Source organism: Cyclopterus lumpus, chromosome 5, assembly GCF_009769545.1.
Source record: "Cyclopterus lumpus isolate fCycLum1 chromosome 5, fCycLum1.pri, whole genome shotgun sequence".
Classification (NCBI taxonomy): domain Eukaryota; kingdom Metazoa; phylum Chordata; class Actinopteri; order Perciformes; family Cyclopteridae; genus Cyclopterus; species Cyclopterus lumpus.
The window spans coordinates 22,119,412-22,132,877 of record NC_046970.1 but is presented as its reverse complement, the minus strand read 5'-3'; the positions used below and the strand labels follow the sequence as shown (position 1 = coordinate 22,132,877).

Below are 13,466 nucleotides of genomic sequence, written 5' to 3'. Positions count from 1 at the left end.
TGTAGGTTTGTTCATTTGCGGGTGAATGCCAGTGGCAGCGCTGCTCAGCCAGGTGTAAAAACATCCACCCGGACAGTTCGGGGTCAGGGGTCGGGAGTCGACCAGCATGTCAAAAACACAAACCGGCCGAGTCGGTAACAAATCGGGAGCGATCGCCACGCTGCATCATCTGGCCCCGAAGCGCCGAAGCACGGCCTCGACCCCAACCGGTATGAAATCAGACTAATCTGTCGAGATGGTAGATAACAATGTTGGAGGCTCGACGCGGGAAAAAAGATTTTATTGTATTTTAACAGAGCTTTCCAAAAGTTATCTTGACAGACGATTGTTGTATTTCTGGGTGTTTTGTGATTCGTTAGGAAAATGACGGACTTCAAACGAACCGATTATTGTCATTAATTGTTAAGATGAAAGCCATTTAAGATCAGATAAGGCCACGGTTCTATCTTCCCTATCATGCTACATCTTAATCCCGCCCACTTTTTTTTATTTTTATTTACATCCCTCCGGCTTCTCCAAGGAGAATTCTCTAGTCTCCTGAGTCGTCAACGACGGACTGTTGGTTGGACAAAAACGAGCAATCCAAAAGATGAAAACCTTGGAAATCGAACGCTTTAAAACCGGCTCACAACGCTAACATGCCGACATGGCATCTACCTAGTGATGCACAAAGATGCGTCTGGAATTGCAGACGCAGAGGACAGGAAGTCCTGGAACAACGTGAGGCGGGTCGACAGACAGCCTCTCCGTTGCTGAATTGTATCGGACACACTCGGACACACACACACACACACAATCTTATTCATTTGAAATGCAGATTAATCAAAAGCCGTCGTGTGTGTGTGTGTGTGTGTGTGAGTGGGAAACAAACCTTCAAAGCTCTCACATACAACAGGAAGCGGCACAGTCTGGTGTCAAACTGGATTTCATTGTACGACTGTCGCTCTTCTAAAGCCACTTTTTCAAAAGGCTCATTGTAGGCTTTCACCTCGGAAGCAAACTTTTATTGTCGAAGAGCAAACAAATACTGCAGTTTTCTTTTTCTTTTTTTTTTTTTTTAAAACCTGCCTCACTTGATTACGGGAATTTGTTTGCGTCAGCTCGCATCCCGCCGACGTCAGCCATCTTTTCCCTCGGTGTGTTGAGATATTTTGATAAAAAAAAAATACCTTGTAAAAATACCTGACTCATCATCACCGCACCTTGCATGCTGAGCCCGGTCTGCTTCTTAGGACATGCACAGGCTGCCGTGTCATTATTTATAAAAAAGGCCACTTTGGGAAAAGCTTCCTTCGTATTTATGAGTCTGAATTAGTCAGAAAAGTGGCGCTGCGGAGTCTTTTCATTGTCTTTAAAGCTTAAACACTGTGAGGGAGCTCTTACGATCCCCTGGGAAACGGTCACGACTGTCACATCCAGCGAAGACTCGGGCGAGAGACAATTTGCTTTTAATGAAGTTCCATCCCATCTGTGAAGCCTCTCCGCGTCCGCTTTGAGCTGTCGTGCATTTTATACTTTTTTTATATTTGTTGTTTGACATTTTCAGAGACGCTCCCTTCTCTTCCTGAAAACCCCCACGACCGTAACGGGACACCGCGGCGTTAAATCACAGCCGCTAACAACGTGTCCATCTGTCCGGCCTCCGCCGCGTAAATGGGATCAGGCAGTGACCGGGGCTCCTGTATCCAACAGTCACTCCATCCTTACTGTTGGCAACATCTGCGTCATGTGGAGAGCCATGTGCACGCTGTGAAAGAGACAGCTCTAATGTGATGGTGTGTGTGTGTGTGTGTACAAGACAACCAATGTATAGTACACCAACAGGTCCCGTGTGGTGTTGAACAGTCACCTTCGTAATGAAGGAGACGTCATGTGTCAAGAGGCAATCCGTGATATGGAGGTCTGGAAAAGTGATTGGGTTTTTATAATACCATCTTGAGTGATTGTCGTGTTTATTCAGTCAACATCAAATTGTACACAGGCGATGATAAATAATTTGCATTGAGGGGGATTTATAACAGCTGCGATAGCAAACAGGCGTTATTACAAAAGACGGCTTGAATAAAACATCGCCTGCGTCCCTTTTTCATCCGAAAAGGGCAAATGACATCAGATGCTCGTTATGCTTCAGAAGATTAAGAAAGGGAAATATCATATTGTAAAACCACTCAGCGTGACCCAAAAGGGGAGAGTGCAAATTACATGGGAGGGGGAAAAAAATATATATATAAAAAATTAAGCTGTGGAGAGGAAAGGAAGGAGGAGAACAGGATAGAAGAAGAAAAGAGGAGACGATGGAAGAGGAGAGGAATACATGGCCACAGAGTGCATCTATAGATCTAGCTAACAATGTGCCCCTTGCTTCAGCGTCATCTATCATCGTGTCATTATTGAATCAGAATCTAACCGCCTCCCTTTTCTGGGGCAGCGCGCTGCAGGGCGAAGCGGCGCAAAGTCAAAGTCGAACCCGAATGCACTCGGATTATCTCCCACTTGACAGGAGGAGCGCGAGAGAGGGCGCATCGTGGAGATTAGGTGCGGCGAGATAACCGCGACGCGTGCAGCTGTGCGGCCCTCTGGGGGAGCAGAGATGTGCGCTCCTCACCTGGTTAAAAAAAAAAAAATGTTTAAAAGAAGGAAGAAAAAAAAAGGGGGCTCTGCAGCGACTCGGAGCCCGGCCTGATCCATCCTAATGTCTCATTGGCATTCAGGCGCATGTCTGCAGCATGCGGCGAAGGGGAAAGCTTGGCGCTAGCTCGCCGCCATTAAGATTCTACAAAGCCGGCCGCTCCCCTGCCGCCACGGGCACACGGGGAATCACACGGCCGAGGAATAATAACACCCAACAATATTATAAAATAGCTAAAAAAGGGGGACGAGTCAGTCGCGGGGACAAGACACAGAGACGGGAAGGAGATTTTTTTTGGGGTGGGGGGGTGGGGGGGCCATCGCTTGGGTTCACTGTTCACACTGCAAAAAAAAATAAAAAAATCAGCTAATGAAAATGGTCTACTTCAAGTGGCTGAATCGCCAGGCACAGGCTCCAGTCCCCCCCCCCCCCCCCCCCCGCCCCCCTTCTGTCATCTGCAAAACCACACCGTGACCACTTCATGATGAGCTGTATTATTGGCCAGCCTCCCATCACGAAGCCACAGGGAGGCAGTCGACCCCCCCCCCCCCCCCTCCCCTCTGCCCCGCCAGAATCCTGAGCTGCTTGCTAATCACCCTTTTGAAAGAGCACACTAATGCAGATGTCAAGGCCCATTACCTGTGAGCTGTCTAGAGGTGACCTGAGGCCCTATCTTGGAGTGACAAACACCAGTTATGTGGATATAATGCACATCTGGGGGGGGGGGGGGGCTGTGGCGTGCAGCAACCATCGTTGCATAAAGATAACGTCCTCCATGACAGCGGCGGGCCGGTCAGCTGCCGTCTGTCTGCGCTCAGGCCGAGGAGTGAGTCCTCACCAGCCGGCCCCCCCCTCCCATCTCCTCTCAGAGGCTGACAGAGATGACGCTCAACCAAAAGACCCCCCCCTCCAATTCAGTTTCATGCACACATGGAGAGAGAGAGCAGGAGAAAATAAAAATCGTAATAGGGATAAACACTCGTATTTTCAGCTGTATAGGAGATCTTTGAGCGCCTGTTAAGATCCTATTTCGAAGATTACATATTCAACGTTTTTTTTTGGTAGTTTCCAGGGGATAAAGTGATAAGACTAAATCCTTTTTGTTGTATTCTACTACTACTGCACTAAAGGGGGTTGTATGGACGATACCTGGACAACTTTATTGTAGATGTATAAACACATTTAGAAAAAGAGTGAGACGGGTAGAAACCCCACAGGCCCCGTTTACTATGATATGATATATTACTTCGAGGTGCTCTGTAATCCTACGCGTTTCTCATCTGTGTAAACTGTGCTCCGCCCTCATTTTTGTGCGCCGAGTAAGCGTGGCATCCACGCGTAAAAACATTCAGCCCTCGCAGGCCGTCGTCGACAGGGAGGCGGAGCCTCTGCCACCTGGGCGTGCACAGGTGTTCTGCACGCAGCGATTGGTTCGTTTCTAACCTGCCATTCCAGCTGAACCGCGTCCGCTCTGATGAAGGACCGAAAGCGTCCTCTGCACAGATGAAAAAGTGTGCGGATGTCTCTTCTAAGAACCACGACGGACAGTTCAGTAGTTATAGTTATAGTTATCGGAGCAGAGAGAACAGCGGGTAATGAGGGCAGAAAGGATGCAGGTCAGAGCAGAAATATCCCCTATGCAGCCATTACTCCTCGTATATCAGCAGTGAGATACATCCACAGAGCACTATATACAGAACACATTATAAGTGATTTTATGACCCCCCCCCCCCCTAATAAATCCATATTTACTGGGACTGGATTAGAATTATTGTATCGCAATATGAACGCTAACAGGCATTTAGGACCACGCCGCCGTCTTTAAATTGGACTAAAGCGACGGAAAGGAAGTGAAAATCCTCCAGAACCTCCCACGGAGGAGAGAAATAAATAAATAAAAATAGATCTGTGAGAAAATTCAACATACCGCAAAACACCCGAATGCCATTCGTCTGCTTTATGTCCAATAATACTGTAAGCTAGAGACAATGCAATGAGAGATGAAATGCTCTCGTGTTGGAGATGCAACTTCCTATAAAAAGTAGCCTTGATTTGAGTTGGAGAGATAATGTTGTTTTATTAGAGTGGTGTGACCCCCCCCCCCCCCCCCCCAGTCTCCTTTACTCTCTCTCTCACACACACACACACACACACACACACACACACACACCTCATTAAAGAATGGCACTATGACCTGTGTCCACCACACTCCACTGCCTGGGTGTGTGAGAGTAATAATAATAGTAATAATAATAATACGCCCTGAACAAGACGCCTCGCCCTGCTATTAAAACAACACACACACACACTCTTGCTCGTTAGCAGAATTTAGCAGTGGCAAACTGAAGAGATAATAGAAAGTATGTCAAAGACAAATGAACGCTTATTAGAAAACGCATTTCTTTGAGTGTCTTGAGGTGTTGGGAGCGCACGCACCACCGAACATAAGCCCAACCGACATCCATGAAGCCAACATGCACGCAACAGTCCACGTCGACGTGGCAATCATCAGGAAAATGTACTTCTAATCAGTTTCAACTCCAAATCACCTCATCAAGCGGCCGGCTTCCTGCAGGTGCTGCTCGAGTGTGTGAGAAGAGCATTCGCCAACTTGATTCAAGTGGCAACGATGAGAGAGAGCCGGGGACCGGGAGGAGTCCTGCTACGCTCTGTGACTGTAGCCTACCACTTTGCTCTAATATGCCCATCACGCGCACGCGCACGCGCACACGCACACGCACACGCACACGCACACACACACGCACACACACACACACACACACACACACACACACACACACACACACACACACACACACACACACACACACACACACACACACACACACACACACACACACACACACACACACACACACACACACACACACACACACACACACACACACACACACACACACACACGCACACGCACACACTAAATGTATAGATGAATTATTGATAACTTGTAGGATTGCGAGCAACTTTACGCTTGTTTGTTTTGTAGTCGCATTACGCCTCCTCCCACCGACCCCCCCCCCCCCGCATTTATTCCTCATCATCCTCCCCCTCCTCCTCCTCCCACCGACACCACCCCACCTCTTCCTCCTCCTCCTCCTCCTCCTCCTCCTCCTCCTCCTCCTCCTCCTCCTCCTCCTCCTCCTCCTCCTCCTCTGCCCCCACAAACACACTGCAGGGCATGAGAGAGTGAGCTCCCAACAGGATGCTCTGAGATGTTGGCAGCTCTGCTTTTCAACAGCATTCTGGGAAATTGCTGCAGTATTGCAATGCAATGCAAAAAAAGAAGAAGAAGAAGAAGAAGATGTAATTATTTCTGGTATGGAGACTTGACATCTTAAAAACAAAAGTTAGAGTTGTTTCTGAAGCAGATCAACATGAAAATCAATAAATTAAAGTTGATTCCTGAACTTTTGCGAATCATACTTGGTTAGAAACCAACCCCACAAACTGTAATATTTATTTCATCCTTTCTGTTTACATTAGTCAGAGAGGCCAAAATATAAGATTTAAGTTTTAACTTAAATTATGTGTTGAGGTGGACTTTTCGGACTGTGTGTGTGTGTGTGTGTGTGTGTGTGTGTGTGTGTGTAAGGCAGGAGCACATCTGACAGCTGCCTCCGGCACACACACACACACACAGGAGATGCTTGAATGGAGCCACTAGAGGACGAACAAGCTGTACATCAACAAAATGCTTTGTAGGATGATATAGCGAGAGGCCAAAAGTATACAAAAAGCATGGAGTGGTTACAAAGAATGGACCAAAAAAGGAAGGAAACGTATAAATAGCAACCCTTTAAAGCCGGGGTAGTTTTCTTCTGTTAGCCAATGTTACAACATTGTCAGACAATGTTCACGTCCCTTTTTTGGGGGTTAGAGAAACGCCCTCTCTGAAATAACCTGTGATTGGCCACAGTCTCCCGAGACAGGATAGATTTCAAGTTATTTCTCAGACCACTTAAAAATAACAATTTGGAATATTTGACTAATGACGCCTAGTTTTAACTGCCTACCCCACCCTTTTAAGTACTGTGCACGACGCAGGTTTTTACGTGCAAAGATGTTTCCGACTCGGTTTGGTTCGTGGGCCTCGCACGTCTGTTGCCCAATGAAACAGAGGAGGGAGCATCCAGGGACTGGGAAGACACTAATTGCTAATCGTCACGCTCCGATGCCGTGGCAACGGTCTTGCATTTTTAAGGCTTGACAGTATTCCTCAAGTGGCCCCGCGCAGCACAAACAAACCCACGCCGGCAGTGACATGGTGGTGTTAACAAAACAGGGAGGGGGGCTGGGCTGGGGGGGGGGGGGGGGGGGGGGGGGGGGGGGGGGGGAATCAAGTGTTTGTGTCAGCGACGCGAGCGATCGGCGGTGAGGTTCAGGAAATGGTCGCGGTTATTCGATTATTTGCCGTACACACTAGGTACGTAACAAAAGTAAAGATCAAATAAGTCAACATTGACTCTTGTTTTCACACGGGACACGAACGGTGGTCTGCTGGGCGATGGTTCCGTTCGCTTGACCTTTTTTTTCCCCGTCCACACAAAACACCTCCGTCGACGGGCGGTCGTGGGTGGAAATCGAACGCTTTAAAACCGGCTCACAACGCTAACATGCCGACGTGGCATCTACCTAGTGATTTTTTTTGGGGGGGGGGTATTATTGTGGTGGGAAGGCGGGGGAAAGAAACACCTCAAACCAAAAACACGTGCTTTAAGAAACGGTCGGCACTAATATATATATATATATATATATATATATATATATATATATATATATATATATATATATATATATATATATATATATATATATATACACATTTGAAGAGAATGGGCTGAAACATGCCAACGCACCAGTACGGTTTAAAGTTGAAGCGCTTTCATGTGAAGGCAAAAGCGGAGCTGTGAAATAAATGCAATATATGTTAAATATTAATGGGAGGCACAATACCACCTTCAGTGGACTGCGTTTACAGTACGTGTCCGTTTCTTTTATTGGCACCGATGCAAATTCCTTTTTCCAAGGGACACCCGGTCCTATTGTCATCAGGAGAGTTCTAGGCAACATACACCGCAGTAATGTGCACATGCATATGCAACAGTGCGCTTAAAACATGACAAAAGGAGGGTCACAGACGGAGCTGCGCGAGCCCCCAAACGATCCAATAGCGGAGCAGCGGGATCCGTGGCCGAGTTCCCGAACAGATCGGAGCAAAAAACGAAAACACAGCCGACGTCTTATTGAAGGAGCTGCGGCGGGCGTGTACGTGATGGCTTCTCCTGCTCCATCGTCAGAAACATCTCCGAGGCGGCGAGGGAACAGATGTCTCCAGTTATTTGGCCCGGGCTCTCCGGGGCCGCTCTCTTCCCCCCACTCTCGCCTCTCAACCCTCCATTTTTTTTTTTCCTCCCCTGCAGCCGACGACAAAAAATCCCTTTGCGGTGACGAAGCATCCGTCGCCTGTCGAGAGGATGATTCCATTGAGAGGCACTTCCTGATATGAGAGGTGCATTAATGTGATTAACCCACGCACACTATTGCCGTTTGATACGCGGGCTTAGGGGCTCATGTCACTCGCTATTCTTCTCTATTGGCAAGACCCGCAGGTAATAGAAAACACCATAATGTGGGAGCATGAGAAGGCAACTCAAAATATAACAAAAAGGCAACAAAATGTTATTAATTGCAACAACAAAAAAACACTGGGCACTTATAGAAACCGGGGCCGGGCGTATGGCCAACATTTTAACATGATATTCCACTGCGAATATATTTCTCAGCAGTTTTCCAGATAGATGTGTGCTCGATGTCATCATTTAAGGAGACCGCAAATATGCATCACGATATCTAAAAAAATAATATATATATCATATTGCTCATCCCAAATACAAAAACGCAGTTATGCAGTTTGACTATAAAAGTTCAAAAAGGTGAAAAAGGTGTTTGAATATTTCAACTAATGAGCATTACCGTTAAACCCACCTGCGATCCGGTGACCACGGTTATATTTCATATTAAATATCATGAAAACCAATTCTGACTGTCTGGCTGAGCCCAAGCGGGCTGTAAAACCAGGGTGCACTGTGTGCTACATGGAGGACAGATTCATTTGAGCCATGCATCCATTCAGCTGCGCACACACACACACACACACACACACGGGTTGTATGTACGTTTTGATTCTGGAGAAGCAAACATATATAGGAAGGAGGCACAAGAGAAGGAAAAGGGATTCTGGGACGCCATTCGTGAACCTTTTCATCAGGCATCTTTAGCTGAGGAGGGGGGTGGGGGGGGGGGGGGTGTTGGGGGGTTGCGGCAGAAATAGATAGATCCCTCTGCCGAGCCGCGGAGCTTTTAATAGAGGCCTCTTCCCGGCTCCATCAAAGATACCGGGAAAAAGATGGGCGCATTCACCTCACCGAGTCTTGTGAAGTCTTGGCGTGGGCTTGGTGCAAACTTCTTCACTTAAAAAAAAAAACTGCAAAAAAAAGGTATATGCAACGTATATATGCGAGGCTGTATCCATGGGATACAGAAAGCCTCCTGGCAGCCCTGGGGGGGAGTAAGTGGAGTGCTGTGTGCGACTCTTTCGGCTCTCGTTCCCTTCGATCAATGGCTGAGATAGATAATAGCCTCCATGGAGACTTGCGTCTTACATCCTGTCTCTCTCTATCCACGCCTCAAATCCCACATTTCTGCATCTCTGCACTCTCTCCATCGCCTCCCTCCTCCCAGCCGCCAGCAGCAGCGCGGGAAGCCAACCAGCTCCAGTGGGGGCAAGGCAGACAGAGCACAAGAGGATCCTGGGAAGAGCACTAGAGGGTGGGGGGGGGGGGGGGGGGGGGGGGGGACATCTGGCAGACCCAGAGAGCCTGTCCGTCGCTTGGGCCAGAACCAGCTGATCCTCTAGGCCCACTGCCTCCATCGGCTTGGAGAAAATCCACTCGCTAACTCAATTATGCACGAGGTGTGAATTAAACATGAGGCTGTCACACAGGAACGTACACACACACACACACACACACACACACTCCCGTACACACTATGTAATCATACAGTGTAACAACCCCATCTGTATGCGGACGCCGGGGGGGATTTGTGGAGGCTGAAGAGCTGAATCCACGCTGGTTGCAACGTCACGTATACAACTGAAAACACAATATGGACGTCGGAGGCCGGGCAGGTGAGAGTGACTGTGAAAAGGAACAGGTGATGAGGAATGTTGCAAAATTGGCCGCCTATTACTGCCCTACGAGCTTTAAGAGAGAGCAACAAAAAGAATAGAACGAGCCTCATGTGGGAGTTAAGCCTGGAGCCAAAGGCAGAGCCCCATCTCTCTTTATGCCTCTCTCTCTCTATATATCTTTCTCTCCCTCCCTCTGTTTCTTTGTGTCTCTCTCTCGCTCGTTCCTCCATGCCCTTTATTAATCATCCTTGGTTAGTGGGGCAGAGAGCGTGGTGTTAGGAGCTCTGGGGAGTGTAGTGCTGGGACACACACACACACACACACACACACAAACACGCACACACACACACACACGACTCAGAGATCTAGGCAAACATGTTACCCTTTCATCTCTTGTTTGCTTACAAAAGATATCAAAAATCAATAACATTTATACAGATTTATTTTTAAACAATGCTCCTGTATTGTGTGTATAGGCTTGTGCCGCACACATGTACACACACACACACACACACCTGATCTTCAGGGATCCTGGCCTGATGTTCTGGGACTCAGCTGCTGCTGCGGTGACCTTTTTTTGAACAGCCTCAGTTGCTGTGGAGACATTTCAGCCCCGGCATACAAGCCCCGTGTGGCCATCTCACTCACACACACGCACACACACACACACACACACACACACACACACACACACACACAGTATCTCCTCAGAGCCATTAAAACCCTTCACCTGAGCTTGGGCCAGAACCAGGACAGCACAGCAGCAGCAGCAAGCCATCACAGCTGTTAGAGCTCATTATTTTGGGGGGGGGGGGGGGGGGGGGGGGGGGGTTGGATGTTGCAGCCAGCATCCTCAGAGAGCTGGATGCGGGGCAGGGGGGGGGGGGGAAGCACAGTAGACGGAATAATGGAGGATGTAATTAGGTCCCATTTCTATGCATGCAAGTGCACTTAGCCTGGAAGGCTCCGACTGGGCGACATGCCATAATTACCATTATCACTATTCGATCTGCCTAAGAAAGTGGTGAGAGAATAGTCCCCGGTAGGTTGTTATGGGGGACCGTATGAGGTTTACAGTAATAGTCACTTTTTTATTTAAATAGGAGTTACATGAGGGAGACTCGAATGATTTGATTTGAAGATGTTGGTCTCAACTTGATCACACTAATGGGTGCCGGAAGCCTCTCTACATCATGTATCATCATGAGGGCGGTGGATGCCACATACCGAAATCTTACAGAGCTCAGGTGACACAGCAGTGTGTGTGTGTGTGTGTGTGTGTGTGTGTGTGTGTGTGCGTGTGTGTGTGTGTGTGTGTGTGTGTGCGTGTGGGGAGGGGGGGAACGCACCTGGTTTCACCGTCTTCAAGCGAATCGGCTCCCGAAAGTGGCGGATGACAGCCAGGGTGTCGCGGTTTGTAAGTCCACTGACGGGCGTCCCGTTGACCTCCAGCAGCACGTCCCCGTAGTAGGGCAGCTTCCCGACGTGACACACCAGCACGTCCAGCTTCATCTGGCCCAGGTGAGGGAACTGTCCCAGCTCCGCTCCGCCGAGGACCTCCACCACGGTGCCAAAGTCCCCCAAATTACCCCATGACACCGCGCACTCCACCACTTTGCCGGACCAGTGTTTCTTCTTCTTCAGCGTCCTGGACATAATTACTCCCCTTTTTTTTTTTTTTTTTTTTCTTTCCAACAACTGCCGATCAAACTGGTTACCTCGGTTCGCTGTTGTTAAATGGTCGCGGAGTGACGCGGCCTAATAAATCCTCCTGCTGTTGGGGATTTCATCTCCCGGACATTTAGGAGGACGATTTTTCACCCCGTGAATCCGCCTCTGAGGTGTGTCATCCCCGCGAGTCGGTGCGCACAGTTCGCCCGGTGTTCCGATAATTCCGTGCGCTCCTTGTGCGTAAAAACCAGGAGAGTTGATAGCGGCGAGATGGTACAAAAAAAAAAAAAAGGGAAGAAAGGTGGGAGAGAGCAATACAGGTTCCACTCTCTTCAACGCTCCTCTGGAACCAAAAGCTTCGCTTCGTCTCCGGTGTGTGTGTGCGTGTGTGTGTGCGTGTGTGTGTGTGGTGAGAGGGGGTAGGGGGGTGGGTGGGGGGGGGGAGAGCCTCCCGGGGACCGAGCCAAAATGTAAACAGAGAGTATTTCACTCACTCACTCGGTTTCTGCCACCGAAACGTAGTGCGTCAAAAGAGAGATCCCTCGTACCTGCGGGGCAGGCAGTGAACAGACGGGCGGCACCGGCGATCACCGGTTGGCGGTTGAGATCCAGCCCCGCGGTGACTGAGCCGAGAGACATCTGCGAGCGTGTGTGTGTCCGCTACAGGTTTGAACACACCTGGCACCGCCAGGAAGAGACGCGTTGCTAAAGCTCCAGGAACGCCCCCTTTTTTTTTTTTAACGCTCAGCGGCGTTTTTTTTTTTTTGGAGACGCCTCACGCTGGCTCCATCCTCCGGTGTGCTGTGGTACTTAATGAAGAAACAATTATCATCATAATTACACCGTATGAGTCCGGTAATGTTCACTGTAATTTATTGTCATTGTAGTCCCTGTTTAAAAAATAAACAACAGCGTGCATCTGCGATTATATATATATATATTTTTTTTTAATGTCTTCCATATCAGAGCAGAATATACGTGTAACAAGTAAGACTAAATATAAATACACGGAGCATGTAATCCTAATATTAAGCGTGCAGAACAAATTACACCTCATTAACACACTTAATGTGCACAGAGTGAGGTATGAATTCTCGCAGAGGACAAATCATTTCGGTTGAACGTGCGTAGAATACGCGTCTCCACAGCGCCCCCTACTGACGCCGTCGGAGAGATCAAAACAATGGACTGCTCCGGTTCACCCCTCCTCTCGTTTTGACTCTCTCACACACACACACACACACACACACGCACACGCACGCCTGCATACCTACACACACACCGTCGAGCTTGTCCGCATTTGTCCGTGCGTGAGTTCCGATGAGAATTATTACGAGACTGTCCAATGGATGTAGCTAGACAAGCGTTCATGGATTCATTATCATTTGACCTTTTATTTATATTATATATATCTTTTATTTACATTATATATATATATGTCAAATATATATATATATATTATATATATATATATATATATATATTATATATATTTATTTATATATATATATATATATATATATATATATATATATATTCAAACAAATATATATACAAAAATTAATAATTATGTTCGTGCTCCTGGCCCGAGCAACACGTAAAGAGAAGCGCTCCTTTGTCTTTAACGTCACGTGGGTTTCCTGATCGACGACACCGAAGCTGGATGAACCACGTGACGCTGAACTGAAGCGGTGTTTCAAAGTGAGAGTTAATTGCACGTTTGTAAACGTCACTTCACTTGAGGAGATTACGGGATGTTTTTTTTTACAGCGTGTTATAAATGATGCGCTGTTTGCCTTTTTTACCCACAGAAGTCCCCCCCCCCCTCCCCTCCTCCGGTACGGCATGATGGACTGACTATTTGGGCGTGTTGACTCGCAGGACAGTGTTACGTCATCGCCCTGAAGTCGAGTTAATTAACTTCCCGAGAGCACGCGCGGTCTGTAGTATTTA

General features: G+C 48.0%; 1 protein-coding gene across 1 annotated transcript in view; it reads right to left on the bottom strand.

Moving 5' to 3' along the window:
* LOC117731406 (membrane-associated guanylate kinase, WW and PDZ domain-containing protein 3) overlaps nucleotides 1–11,519 on the bottom strand; it is a 112,941-nt gene extending 101,422 nt beyond the window's left edge. Inside the window, exon 1 of the mRNA XM_034533749.1 lies at nucleotides 11,192–11,519. Within this exon, the coding sequence (XP_034389640.1) occupies nucleotides 11,192–11,498 (307 nt within the window). The 5' untranslated portion in view covers nucleotides 11,499–11,519. The remainder of the gene's footprint in view (nucleotides 1–11,191) is intronic.
* Between the last annotated feature and the right edge of the window lie 1,947 nt (nucleotides 11,520–13,466).